The sequence below is a fragment of the Cuculus canorus genome, chromosome 1 (genome assembly GCF_017976375.1).
Source record: "Cuculus canorus isolate bCucCan1 chromosome 1, bCucCan1.pri, whole genome shotgun sequence".
Taxonomy (NCBI): domain Eukaryota; kingdom Metazoa; phylum Chordata; class Aves; order Cuculiformes; family Cuculidae; genus Cuculus; species Cuculus canorus.
In genome coordinates, this window is record NC_071401.1 from 142,261,386 (window position 1) to 142,276,926 (window position 15,541).

The window sequence follows — 15,541 nt, forward strand, 5'->3', positions numbered from 1 at the left end:
TTTCCTTTTACATATAATAAGCAGTCAAGAAGGAATCATAAGGCTCTCCTGCTTTAAACTGAACAGCTAAATTAAGTTCTTTACAGATGCAGAAATCTAAAAATATAAATCTGAGTGGAATTTGGCCCCGTCCAAAGTAGAGATTTAAAGTGAAATAATGATCTCAACACTTGAATGTTAAAAGCAAAAGTCAGGCTAAACCTTGAGATTAAATTTTCATCTGTATTGTGAGTGCAAAGGTGAGATTCAGCCCTAAATTCTTTCATTGGGTGCTGTTTAAACGAAACAACAGAACTGCTAGATTTACAACAGACCTTTGTAAAAGCTTATGTGTATGTATACATAGAATCATAGAATGGTTTGAGTTGGAAGGGACCTTAAACATCATCTAACTCCAACCCACCTGTCATAGGCAGGGACACGTTCCACTAGATCAGGCTGCCCAAGGCCCCATCCAACCTGGCCTTGAACACCTCCAGGGATGAGGCAGCCACAGCTTCCCTGGGCAACCTATGCCAGTGCCCCACCACCCTCATTGTAAAGAATTTCTTCCTAATGTCTAGTCTAAATCTTCTCTTCTCCAATTTATAGCCATAAAATTGCATATATTGCTTTGATTTCTGACACATCAAACCTGATTAAAAGGAAGTTTATCTTTTAGTAACTCCCAATACTTATTAAAAACCAATGGAAAGCAACAACCTATGAGAAAATACCAATTGCAAAATGTGCTGAACAACAAGAAACAGTAATTATTGCAGAAAAAATTGCTAAACTCAAAAGCCAAAGCAAAACAAGAGAGAAATGTCATCTGCTAGTTTAATGCATTAACAGTAATACAAAGGAAAACAAATCAACACATTATACTTCTAAGATATATAGGGTTTGATGCATCCCATTTCTCACTCAAGGTGTGTACTACTGCCTTCAACAAGGGGTGAAGAGTAATCAAGGGGTGCCCTCTGCAAGAAAGGTACCCAACTGAAACAAGAGATGCTTGAAAAAAGTTTAGGGAGAAGATTTTATAATTTGCTAATGAGAGTGAATTTCTACAGTCCTAAAGGAAACAAAATTTAGTCAGCCTTATCAAAAAAAGGGGGTCAAAAATAAAATAAAATGTTAAATTTTTTCTATTTCTTTTACTCCATGAGCGAAAATGCTTCTGATGTAAAATCATTGAGTAGCTTTACCATCACCAAAGTTTAAAACCAAAATTCTTTGCAGAGGTTTAGCAGATGTTTTCTGAATCGTGACTGATGTGGCAGGGCAAACGAGGAGAAGATAATCTAAAACTGAAAAAGTAAGAGGCATAGCTGTTCAGACAACTTGAAAAAAATAGTTGCAACAAAGGGAAAAACACATATGGGATAGGTTATTTTTACATGTGTTAAACAGGAATTGGATTTGCTTCTGGGAAAAAGGGAGATTAAGAAAGATGTCTGATCTCCTTCCCTTTTCCCTGGCAGAATGAAAACTTTGATAAAATGTTAAAGGACTGGGCAGATTGGGTGGGCTATAGTTTGACTTTGGTCAATACTTCCCTATGATACGAACAACAAATTATTTAATTCCACCAGTGAACAACTTAAGCATAGAAAAGTTTATCAGTTGTTCATACCAGCCAATATCCCTGTGTTTTTAACTAGCACAATAATATAAAGCAGATATAATTCAGAAGGCAGTAGCTTATTTTAGAGAAACTAGATTAAAGAGGATAGGGAAGGTCTCCAGCAGATTTATGCAGCCACTGAAATTCTTAAATATATTTCCTCAGATTTCCCTCCTCTCTGTTCAGTGTGCTTTTTGGGTTTTTTTTCTTCTATAGCAGTTGTACAAGATGCAACGTTATTACAAATTCAGAGCATCAGTGGAAATAAAAGAATGTATTTGGAGACTAAACAGGAGACTTAATATGTATTTGCTGGCTGAGAGAACTCTCTGACTGGTCTGCTGCTCTGTGCTTTATTGATATTTTGATAATGGTTTGTGAAAACCACAACCGTGACCAGAAGCATCTAACAATACTTCTGGAAGGCTGAGACAAAAAGAATTAATTCAAATAATGCCAGAGTCACAAAGCATCTGTGCACCGCCGTATGTCCTAAACAAAACACTCTTCCATGAACTCTCTTGTGTCCTGCTTGCAAGACAAATGCTACCCAGCATGTTAGTCGCCTCTTTGAAAGAGGATGAGAAAGCTTCAGGCACATTAAAAAGTCCCAACAGTTCAGGACCAAATGATTAGACGTACATTCACTTTAGAGAAAATGAACAAAAGACTTCAAATAATTCCTTACAAAACATGAATTTAATAAGCAACTGAAAATTTAGCCAATTGGAATGAAAGTATGAAATGACATTTCATCCAAGCTTGGGATGACATCTGATGCAGCTGAGATGTGATCTGGGAGAAAATGTAAGAAAAAACCAGAGCAGATCATATACTTGCTATTTTGACCTGGAATGGAAATATCTTCCCATGCTCATCACGGAGACAGCAACAGCCAGCAATTACAAGTGAGCAACTGGGAACCCAACACATTCCTGCTGTTACCAGTTAGCTAAAATCTGTATGTACACTTCTGCTCCTTTATGGTGCAGACAAAAGCATATCTAAACAACAACGCAAACTGTTCTTAGGAGACAGCAGACGGCACTCCTAGATTTTCAGATGCTTTAGGATAAGCATCTTCATGGCATGGGCTCTCTTTCAGAGCTGTGACCTATGTCCATTCTGAAAAAGAATTCTGGGCATTACATGAAGAATGCAAAAGAGGTGCTAAAAAGAAAGTTCGATCCACCCAGAGCACTTCTGAAAAACCTTTTGCTACAGAAAGCCAGGACTTTTTGACTATCTCTCTGTCTTGTTTTTGATGTCAGTGTGGGTTTTATTTTCTTCATTTGAAAGCAACTGCCTACACCCTGACGTGGTCCCACTTTATGATTGGGATTTTTTGTTTTGCTATGTTATGAAGACGTGTTGAGTAATCATGCCAACACACACAGTAATTGATAGGACAAAGGCTGACACAGTTATTTGGTACATTTGTAGTTAGCGCTATTTTTAAAAAACCTACATAGCCAAGGGAAAATAATAAATATTTCCCTGTTTTCATTTGCATTCTTTAAATATGAGAGAAATTTTTGTTACAACAAGAAGCCTGTGCCTCTCTGAGTAATCTTCTTTATGACGATAACTAGCCCCCTTTTTTGCTACACCGAGTTAAGCTCTTCTGCCATAAATTACATCATTCTGCAGGCGGTACCACTCAAGGAAACTTGCTTTAGGTCCTTATTGTGTAAGCCCTGCTTATAGGAATGATCTTTACCTATGGGAGATGTTATGCTGGAATCAAATTGCTCTCTTGAGTAATAGTGAGCTAAGTAAATAAAGGATTTCCAAGAATGTGTAGGGTTTAAGTTAACTATGAAGAAACAAGCTTAATGAGGACGTTTGGTTCAGACTGTTCTTTCCTTTTTCCTCTATTCCTTTCCCATTTGTAATGAAAGCAAAACAAATTTGCCACTTGAGATTAAAACCAGCTAGGCAATGACATGGGAAAGGTGGTTCAACTTGTCCTCACATGGTGTTGTATGTGCTGGAAGGATGGTACAGATGTTTAGGAAGCCTTGTTCAAGAATGAAGGACAACTTAAGAAATCTGCTTGAGAGCACGTTCCCTACAACTTTCAGAGCCCAAGAGAAAAGAAAGAAACTGGGTTTGGTGAAAGTTAACATTTTTAAATGCAGCAACAACAAAGCACAAGGCAGAATTAAGGTTTGGAAGCCAAATTTTGCCCAAATGTATTTGCAATCTGTTGTATCTGTTGTCAATGACCTTTATTACATAAGTTTGGTGGCAGTAAACTGCCAAGTATCTTGTCTCCTCCAGTTTACTCGTCTTCTGAATCTACACACAAAACCTGCACACTTTGGAAGCTTTGATCAGGTCACTTTTATCTCCTTATATTGAAGACAAACCAGGATTCTCCACTAGTATGCTGTTTATACCACAACCTCACATGCATCAGGAGGGTAAATTTAAGTCCCATCAGTGACAGTGTATACACACAAACCGTGTGCAAAACAGATGACTGTCAACTATACTTTGCCAGAAGCATAGACATCCAAAAAAATTGTTCACTGGACTGTCAATTATTATGTGCTTAAAACCTGAGAACTAATATGTGTTATTCAATATATAGAAACAGTTATTTTTGGAATATGGCCAAGAAATGTGAGCCACTGAATGAAAGACCTTCTGATAGGCAAAACAGCAACACCCCATTTTTTTCATAAATTATTCAGGAGCAAATCAGAGTCCTGGAATCAAATATGAGATAGAGGATTTGTTTAGTCTTATGTTAGGAGTACCATGGTGAGTCTGACATATTCCGATTGTCTTAAAGTCTGTAAGTTACTCTATATTATGCTATAAAAAAACACTGATACTTTTCTCTCAGTGAGGGCTATCTTTGAATTATGAGATCGTACAAACAGAATTCCCTTATGATTTGAAATTATTAGATTAGATCTAATAATCTCCCTAATTAGGTTGGGGGAAAAAAAAAGAAATATTGCCAGTCTTAGACTTAAGAACAATCTTTATTGGAAAACGTAATTGATAGCCTAAACGTCTTGTAAACATTTGTAAACAGTTTTCTCTGAGTTCTCCAAAAAATTCTGTCTGTAATTTACTATGAAGAATGTACTTAGTGTTCCACACAGAGAAAACTAGAAAGAGAAAGAATCCAGTCCAATCACCCTTGGGATTTCTTTGTTTCACCTACCTGCAACACCATGGCAAATTAATAGCAAACTCTGATGGTTGACTTTGACAATCCAGCATCACTTAAACGGGCAAAAATTTCCCTCATACGTTATTTTTTCTCATAGAACCCTCTAGGGCTATTTTTACTTCTCATCTTCAGTATTCTATGTGGTGAATGTGGCACCCTATATACAGACCTAAATGGCTCAGATCTACCAGGACATTGCAAGTAAAGACATGATACTGTCCTACATACTACATTCAGGGAAAGAATCTGATTAATGCCAAAGAGTTTGGGACAAGGATGGAAGATGACTGCCGTAAAGAGAAAACACTGCAATGAATCTAGGGTAGAGAACATTGCTGTGGCTGAGAAAGCATTGTAAATTTTAATAAAGAGCGTTTCAGAGTAAATGAGGACTAACTGTAACGAGGCAGATCTAAATCTAAAAATGTCTAAATTTTTCATTCACCTTGTCTGAAATTGCCCAATTTTCACGTGAACTCAAAGCAACCATTGACTTCAACAGCTGCATCTTTTCTACAAATTAGTTGCTCTAGTCAGTTATTTAAACACATGTAAAGGCGGTCATGTCATGCTATTCATGCTTGAAAACTCTTGCCTTATTTCATTTTAACTAAAAAACTAGTGACAAAGGACAAACTGGGTAACAGTTTCCAAGATACTAAGATGATTAAGTTTTGGTATCTATGCTGATTTTGCACTTGTCTACTTATGTCAATGTCAAGGGAATTGTTTTCCTTCTCTCTGCTTTCTCAAACCAATATATTGATCTTAATACTCCATTAAGATGGGTGCTTTAATGCACATGTGAATTTTCTTTTTACAAGGAGATTGCAGTATGAACTACAAGAATTATGTTAGTATGGCAGTAACAGAATAGCTGAACAGTGAGGTCTGACCTGTGTATCAATAATATAAAGTGTTTACGTGTAATTTTTGGAGGAGATTTACCTCTCTGAAACTGAAATTGTCCATGTGCTTTTGAGAATATTCACCATTAGTTTACAAGTTACTGCCAGGCTAAGCAGACTGGGAGTGGATCATTTGTCCAGAAGCAATATAACTTTAAAAACTGTTAGAAATCATAATAAAGAGTTTGCTTAATTATCCCTTTTTTTAATTTTATTTTCTTCACAAAGCAACTGTCCGCACTGGGATGAGAGCTGTGGGAAGTATCTAACCTATTGCTCTGCCATGCATTTCACAGAGTCACAACCAAAACTGCATTTCTGACCCCAAAAAAAATTCTCAAGAAGGAAGTCAAACTGCCTTTTTATATTTTTCTCTTTAAAAACACCACCCGATCCCTGTTGCACTGCTTGGAAATGTGTAATTTTTTATTGGGACCCAAGGACATTAAATTCAGTGCCTTTGAAAGCTTCTCCCATAATGCTATGATTGGTTTTGTGACATGAGCAAAAAACGTCTGCCTCATCACTTAAACAGAAAGTCTGTCTCCTTCCTTATGACAAGTGGTCTTGTAAATGTCCATATAACCACAAAGAATAAAAGTATCGTATGTTTTCCTAAAGAATAAGAAATACTTGCATGCCCACAACAGTCATCCAGAAGTAGTCTTCAGGCTTTGTTGGATTATCTACCTCAAACCCTTTTGGTTTTAGCATGCACTAAATTAATTTTGGGGCTGGAACAGTTTGATCCTGACAAAGATTGTGAAAGGTACCTTTGCTTCTCTGTCTGTGGCTGAACCAACTTTGCTCACAGATTAATCACTTCCTGCACTAAATAGTCCCTGAATTCTCTGCTACACAGCTGAGATGTTTTCTGGCAAGAGACAGACAAGTCCCAGGAACTAAGCATAGACAGGACTTAAAGAAAAAGCATTTTCAGCTCTGGGACTAACATCCTCTATCCATCTATCTGAAGCTTTCAAATACCTGTTGACCCAAGTGTCTAGCACTGGTAGTCAATGAGACACAGAATCTGAAGCCCCTTCTAAAAAGTGTTAAACTTTGAACTTTTGCATCACTCTCTCCATCTGCATAATGCAGACACTAGTAAATTACTTTAGAAGGTAATTCATGTTTTCCCCCTACTATGCGGGAATCATACTACGTGGAAACTCAATATTCTGAAACAGGTCTTTAAGTGCTTGAACCTGAATACAAAAGATGTCCCTCTTTAAATGGATTATTTCCAATGGATTTAGCCAGAAAGCAAAAAAATCCATGCAAACTTCTTTCTAACTCAGAAATGATTCAATGCTACAAGCCAATCTCTCCACCTCAGACAACCTATTTCCCAACCCCCGTATTGAGGAGTTTAAGATTTGCACACAAAAATTCACCATGTTTCATAAATCTGGTTTATAAGAATCATTGTGCTTTATGCTTCTTATTTTTTTTTCCAAATGGTGGTATTTGCATCTGGACATCAAGCTAAGCAGTAGATGTTGGCCTTTCCATACAGAAGGTGGCTGACAATGACCCAGAGGATCCCCTCTTACTAATCAGGTGCTGCTCCATACACTCACAGAGTCTGTTATGTGAGAAGAAACTCCACTGCATGTTACATTCATGTAATGTTATGACAAATCCGCGTGGGTCACCTCCTCACGGTACAAAGTTCTACTACATTTTTGAATCATAGAATCATTAGGTTGGAAAGGACCCACTGGATCATCGAGTCCAACCATTCCTAACACTCCCTAAACCATGCCCCTCAGCACCTCATTCACCCATCCCTTAAACATCTCCAGGGAAGGCGACTCAACCACCTCCCTGGGCAGCCTGTTCCAGTGCCCAATGACACCCTCTGTGAAAAATTTTTTCCTGATGTCTAGTCTGAACCTCCCCTGGTGGAGCTTGAGGCCATTCCCTCTTGTCCTGTCCCCTGTCACTTGGGAGAAGAGGCCAGCATCCTCCTCTCCACAACCTCCTTTCAGGTAGTTGTAGAGAGCAATAAGGTCTCCTCTCAGCCTCCTCTTCTCCAGGCTAAACAACCCCAGCTCTCTCAGCTGCTCCTCGTAAGACTTGTTCTTCTAACTTTGAAGGAGAAGGAAGCAAAGGTATTTTTTACGGATGGCAATACACCACAAGTGCAATGGGGGTAACTCACCAACTAGTGTTTACAATGTCTCAGGGACAGAACTTGACAGAGACCCAGAGATTTGAATTCTAAACCTCTGCACTAACTTATTATGTAATAATGTAATCCTGTAACATACTATTTATGGTTGGCTTAGGCAATCTTATCTAAAAGGCCTCATGAGAAATGTTACACTCTAATACATATGGATGTGATAACATCTATCTAGGCTAATCAACAAGCATTTGTACAATTAAAAAATGCACAGTGAAGATTGAGGCTATATTAGCCACATACCTCTGTAGGCTTTCTAAAACCCACACCAGCCCCAAAGAAGCCTGGTTCAATAAATGCATCCCCATAAAGACTAACACAGAATGTCTGTCAGGTCAAGTTGATGGTTTACCTGCTTCACACTAGACTTGCATGTCATTGTCTAGACCAAATATTTGTTAGCAGGCATCAGGCTTCCTTGCTCTGTTCTGATGTGAATTAAATACTTCTCTTGATGAGTAAACCCAGAAATAGACTATTAAATTGTCTACACTGGGATCAAGATCATATATGCATATGGGCATCAGGCTTGGCTCCCTCAGCTTCTCAAAGAGCACTAGTCAAAAGACTTGACCAGTGGCAACAAAAGTCCTTTGTCTTGGGAAACAAATGCTGTTCTCCAAAACAGCAAGAACTATAAGCACAGCTAAGTTCAGCCCGTGTCAGAACAACACTTTGAACACATCCCAATGTAAGCAGCATCTCACCAAGAATGCTCCAGTCCATAGATGTTTAAATTCAAACACCTTCCTCTTACCAAACAATGGGCACAAAACTAGAAAGTGATGAAAGACTAGGAGAGAAAAACAAAACCTTAATTTACAACCAGGAATTAAGTTGTGTGTCAGTGCAGACTGAAGACCACAAACAGAGTACGCTTCATGAGACAAACATGGCCTGAATCAGAGCTGACTTCTACATCAGCTGAAAGTTTAGCATGCCACACTATTGTCTGCATGAATGAACACACTGCAGTAATCCCTAACAGAGGTGGCATGAATAGTGGATAGTAGTTCTCTATCAGAGTGAAAGGTCCTTAATTGCCCAACAGACAGCATTTACTTTTCAATATTTTCTACTCACCCACTGATCTTCACAGTAACACCAAGCTGAGCACAAGCTGAGGCCTTGCAGACAGGTTACCAAGCATGGCTTTTTGTGAGACTAAAAAGTAGTGTTGTCAAATGTCGCAATATTTTATTTTTTTTTTTGCTTCTATCAGTACTTCAGCTCCTCCCACAAAGAGTCTCTCCTTTCATTTAAAAAGTTTCTACCCTTTATGGTTGTGGAGAAAAGCCTGCAAACATGTCTCTAATATAACTTCGTGGGTGAGAAAACAAGCCAAAGATAAAGAACCTTACACTTCCGTGCCCCCTCAACAAATAAATAATGATTTTTAAGCTGATCTCACAGAGTTTATGGCAACTGGGTTTTAGAATGACTAAGATTAGAAGTACTTTAGGATACTAAACTAGCAAGCTTCCCAAATAAGAATAAACAAAGCTCACTCCACAGCTATTCTGGAGAAGATTAACCCCTTTCCTGCTAACTATACCTTTCCTTGCTTTGAACATGGACAGCAATAATAGCTTTCAATTAACCCTCTCTCCAAAATGCCAGTAGTTCTCATCTATATCAAACTCTTAAGTCAAATGGTATAATCCTCCCACACTGCAACGTCCATATTCCACGTCCACAATAGAATTACCAGACTTTCAGTTACTCATACTTTCATTGTAAATAAGAAAATGGATGTTAGACTATCAAAAGCTGCTTGAAGACTTTTTCAGAGGCATTAGAAATAATTTAAGCATTTGCTAGCAGAGAACATGATTATGTCATTGCCCTATGTCCTGTTGGTTCTAAATTGTTCCCGGCGCTCTTGATTAGAATATCATGTGCAAAGAAGAAAATGCAATTTTAATGAGAAAGCTTTTCTCCCTCCAAAATCAACACAAATAACCATACAGCATCTCCATCAAGGTCAAGTACTTATAATACCAACAATTTACTGTAATTTCACAATTATTTAAAGGATCTTTCACTTGAAATAATGAAAATATTGGATCTCCCACTTTCATTGTTTACAAAGGTTGCACAATCAGATTAATGTACCACGAAACTTCCATTCCCCTTCAGCTCTGGTTTGATCATCCTTTGATTAGTATCATATTTACCATGAATCTACATTAATTTGAAAAAAGGCTTCCCCTACACAACAAAAATAATCTGCATCACGCTCCATCTTCAAAATTTCTAAACAAATTATTCCTGCTCTATGCTACACCACAGACATACATGAAAGCAAAACAATGACTTTACTTACTAGGAACTCCAGACACCAGCCGTAATGGACGTAATACTCGGAAAGCCCGCAGTGCTTTAACATCAAATCCGGCACCTTTTCCTCCTATAGAATTCCCCCCATCTGCTTTGGTTGCTTGTTCTAAAATTGCACTAAAAAGCCTGCAAAAAGAAAGAGGAAACAATCTGTAGGCAGACAGCAAGGCTTGGGCAAAACAGGAATAGAGATCATCATCATCATATCACCCGAACTATCTCACAGACCTGTGAAGAGTATCACACATCTCAGTCGACATTCGCATATGGTGGAGGAGAGACAGACTCTTCCCATATGCAGCAGTTTAATGGTGATGTCTATATGATTTGCAAAACAAAACTTGCAAAACTTGTTTGTGGAGCAGATATAAACACGACATGCTTCTCCTTCCTAATGGCTCCTCACAGCCAGCTACAGATGACATGAGTGACCAGCTTGCCTGGTGGTATGTTGGTGTGGGTTCCCTGCCCTGTCCTGGGGCATATCAGGTGCTTCTAAATGGCCATTTGGGCAATGCCTCATGCTGAATTTTAATCACCAACAGCAGAGCATGTGGGTCAGATTTTGAGGGCAGTCTCCACACTGTCCTGACTAGGTAGTCTGGACATACTCTGTGAGACAAGGGTGGAAAGGCAGGAAAGCACAAATTTTAGGTTTTTCCCTTTCTGCCACCAATACTTAGCTATCTTCATTAATCAACAATCCATCTAGAGAAAAAAATCATTATCCGTAATTAATCCAATCATTAATTATCTGTCACCCATTTTACAAGGAATTAAGATTCACCAAGGTCACTTGGCATAAAACTCAGGTATACTTCAAGACGCCAATTTTTAGATAGGGGAGTACGCTGACATTACGTGCTTGTGTATCCATTAGTAAATCCCCTGAGGCATTGGCTAGAGAAAGCACAAAACAGTAGGGGTCTTATTATTAGTATATTTTATTATACCAGTCTTAATATTTTATCTTGGCTAGTAGGAGTAGCTGCTTTAAGGAGAAATTGACTTACTCAGAACGCATTTGGAAAGCCACAGTAAAGCAGAAAAGACAATATTCTTCTGTGAAAGAGCTGAAGGCTCACCCTATGCGTTAATAAGAACTTGATTTAATAAATTAGCTTCAAGAAGCAGCTTCCATTTTTCTGGTAAAACATTAGTACCTTTGTGGGAGGATGGATTCCTCACGAATTTGCTAATGACATTGCTTTCAGCCTTGAAGTTATCAGCTTGAACCCAGCCAAATCCAGTAGAGGTTAAAAGCTGTTCCATTCTAAGTGGATGTTTGGCACTCCGAGAAAAGGCTTGCCTGCAAGTGGCAGAGGCCCCCCGGCCCACAACAAGCCATGGAGGTACCAGAGGTAACTTTAAAGAGGCTGCCTGGGATGCCAGAAACAGCCTACTTGGAGTGGCCTGGCTTCAAGCACTGACGGATTTCTCTCTCAGACTTTGTGGTCCGCAGTGCCTCTGCCAGGATCTCATCTACTTGACCAGACTGGCATATTCCACAGAAAGCCACCAGACTGCATATGAAGCAGAGACTGATCTGCTTGACTGCTTTACAAGGAGCCCCACTTCCCGCAGTCCATGGTTAAAATTTATTGATGGGGTCACGAACATAGGAAGTTTGCCCTGAATAGAAAAAAAGAGGACTTATTTACAAAAGCATCTAAGCCAACACATTTCCTCAGCGCTAAATCCACACAAAAACGTGGATTATGGTAGTGCAAATATGAAATTAGTTTCTTAAGCACTTAAAAAAAAAAATGACATAGAGTGTCTTATAAAACTTGTCAACTGTGACCAAGGAACTCTTAACTGGATCTATTCAAAGCCTCAGCATCAAGCACTGCAGAAAGATTTAACAACTAGGTAACGAGCGTGGGAAACACTGTGTGTGGGGAGGTTGTGTGCTGAGTTTGTAGGTGTTGCAGACTGAGAAGCAGGATGCAGAGAAGACAAAAACGAGCCTATGAGAAACACTGCATCGACTACAGATATCACAGAGAGAAATAAACAAGAGCTGATGCAAAGAACATGAATTACAGTAATGCGTGTATTTTTTAAGCTGTGTACACAAATTATACAGCTACAATTTTCTGCTGGTCCTCATAATAGAAACTCCGTAGGTCAAACTTGGCCTAATGCATATTCAATAAGCTAGTGATTAAGCTAGAAATGCGTTCCATTTCTTATCAAACGTTTCTATCTTCCCAGTCAACAGAATTCCCATAGCAGATGATGAGTGACATATCTATACAACAGTCACAGTCTCCTGGGATCCCCTGGAAGAAAAAGGATTCACTGCAGAAGATTTCTTATGCTGTTATTCAGCTCTCTTGCAATGCTGTAGACAAAATAATCTCAAGGAACTATGAGTCAGCAATTGTGCAAAACTGAGGGTCCATTCTCCCAGTCCCTGTTATCACTGTCCTCACAGTTTACCAAACAGCAGCTCTCAGCAGCTGGCACCAGGGCTACTTCTCCTGCCAGTCATGCAATTAACAAATTATGGGCTGCTCTAGAATTCTGCATACTAAGAAAAGCTCTACATGTCCTAAATTAATTCAGGAGCAGAAACCTAACCAGTAGGATGGCTCACTCCGCTAGAGCTAGAACCTTCCTTTCCAGACTAATGCAGCCTCACTGCAGGCCAGCTGGCCTTCTTTGCATGCTCCAACGTCAACGTGCTAAACATGCTGACTTGAGGTACCCACAGTCATATCTGTCTACTGTACTTTAGGAATAATTTGCAGTAATTCCTGCTGCTCTTCATTTAAAAACCTACATTTAAACTTGAATTGCATTACTCCTGCTAATCTTGCTTTAACACATTTACTCCATGCTTAATAACTTCTCCCGTACTAATCCTGCTTTTTACTAATGCAATGTAACTTTTTCTCTCATTTATTTTGATCTTTTTTTTCTTTTCTATTGGGGCCTAGATTGTGCCCAATGTGGCCTAAATCTCTACTCCACTCTGCACATGTATAATACTTCTTATCAATCCTACCTCATCATCCCTATTGCCTCCCGAATTAGGGCATGGGCAGACATCTATGACTCAGAGGCTACAACTATCACATGCTTTTTTGGCTGTAACTTATTATGACCTCGGAGAGGAGGGGCATGGATTAAAAAAAAAAAAAAAAAAAGGCCTGTTCAGAAATAGCACCAATAACAAAACACAGAAGAAAGGTAAGGCTTCTGAGTCCCGTTCTATTATCCTCTGTTAGGAAAAAAAAACAAATCTATGCACAATTTGTAGGTTCTATCAGCTCTAGATTTTAGCTAATTGTTTTCCAATCCTAAAAGAGCTGGATGGATGATAAGCTATTGACACAAAACATGAGGCCACAGCCCTTCTAGCCTATATTTACATGGGAATATCTGCTCTTTGAAGAAAACCTCTGGGAATAGTTTACAGTAGGTATGGTAGAGCAAGGTGAGATTCTTTCCTTTTCTTCTCAGTAGGCGAGTCAGCTGCTCCAGGCATAGTGTGAGCAATGACAGAGAAATCAAAGTTTGGATGGTATAAAAATGCAGGAGAGCTAATCTCTTGCGGCCACTGAAAATCTCACCATAAAAAAAACCAAAAACAAAATAGAATATAGAAATCAGTCTTCGGTCTTATTTCTTTCCAGGTGACTACCTTCTGCCAGCCTAAATTCATGCCTAGTTTCCACACAGTACTTTAGTACTTTCCACTGATGAAGTGCAATTAACAGCATCTTTATTTCTGAATTTCACTTGCAACATGATTACACCTAGACTAAATCTATTTGAGAGACAAGAACAATAAAGCAGAAAAAAATTTTCTATCACACACATGCATGTACAGGCTTACTCCACTTTCTTTCTTACAGTTATTTCTGGGGTATGAAGCTAACCTCACTGCTTTTCTTATATTTTTCTGTCTTCTTTTTAACATCTGAAACATCAAAAAGATTTTTGCTTTGCTAGATGACCCCAACAGCAACAAGATAGGGTTGTAACCTGTTCTACAGCTTTTTATTTCTTCCTCTATGGGGAGGGCACACTGATTTTCATAGCTTAAAAAAAGAACTTGTCGAAGACCTCCAGAATATCAAGAGAAAACAGAAGGTTTGATATTTCTAAGGCCAAAAACCAGCAGAAAAACACAGCTGAATCCTCACAGGTATAAAGAAATAGCAAAGTACAATCATTTTTTTCACACTGTTTTACAGTTCACCTGCAATTTGTGAGTGTGAAAGTGTTTGGGTCTGCCCTTCAGAAACTCCCCACAGGTCTTCAGAAAGACAGACTGACCACATTTTCCAGTCTGCTCTGAATTTCAGGTCCTTTTCAAATACCTTCACTACTTACCTTCTCAAGTCTGACTGTCGTTCAAATTAGGACACCTTTTTTTCTGGCAGAAGCTATGGGTCCTTGGAGAGTGACTGCACTTGGCAGACAAACCACAGGAGTGCCAGAAAAGACAAATATTCTTCTAGCACAACATTGTCAAGTTAGTCTTCTCCCAACAGAAATTTCCTCCAACATTCTAAAATTAAAGGACATCACTACTATATCTGAAAGTTTTTCTGTTTTCCTAAAGAGGAACAGTAAAGCTGAAGGAAGCAGGAAACAATTTGACTAATTGCTAGTGTTTGTGGGTTGTGCCTCATTAGGCTGGAGCGTGAGCTCTAATCTTAACCAATACTGTCCTTATCCACAAAGTCTCTGATTAATAACCCTACACAGACATTTTTCTTCAAAGCAATACTGCAGAGTGGTTGTGGAGAGAAAAAGCAGCTCACGAGCCTAGGCTATGGCACTGTATGAGTGAGTTTAAACAGATAAACATCAAAGGAACCCATCTGGCCTTGACGTGGAATCTGTCACTTGAGATTGTTATTATTTAACAGAGACCTTGGGGTTTTGGCTATGTTTATTATACTCATATTATCCCTCCTTGGTTATATTTCTTGTTCCCCATCTAGTGACTGAGAGCTGCTGGAGGCAAGAGCAGACAGAAGAGCTGAAAGCTGCATCTTCTGTCATTGGCAATGGAATCTATTTCAGTGTGAATATCATCTTGCTGATTAACTGCCTTAGTAGGAAAACTGGAAAGTACTGTGCTTAAACTAGATATAACATTGCACCGTGATTTCTGGAACCTTGCTCTTTCACATTCCAGTGGAAGAAGAGGAAGTAACATGTCTTTCCTTTAAGAAGTCTCTTATAAAAATGAAAAGGGAATAATCACTGTCACAGGACTTTTGTTCTTCAGTCTTTCTTCAACTTAAGCAGCAATTCCCAAGAAGATGAAACATCTGAGG

General features: G+C 38.8%; 1 protein-coding gene across 23 annotated transcripts in view; it reads right to left on the reverse strand.

Annotated features, from left to right (window-relative positions):
- CACNA1C (calcium voltage-gated channel subunit alpha1 C) overlaps positions 1-15,541 on the reverse strand; it is a 481,236-nt gene that overhangs the window by 180,757 nt on the left and 284,938 nt on the right. For all 23 annotated transcript variants that reach the window (XM_054055220.1, XM_054055139.1, XM_054054621.1 and 20 more), the window contains exon 5: positions 10,225-10,364. In XM_054055220.1, coding sequence (XP_053911195.1) covers positions 10,225-10,364 — 140 coding nt within the window. The remainder of the gene's footprint in view (positions 1-10,224; positions 10,365-15,541) is intronic.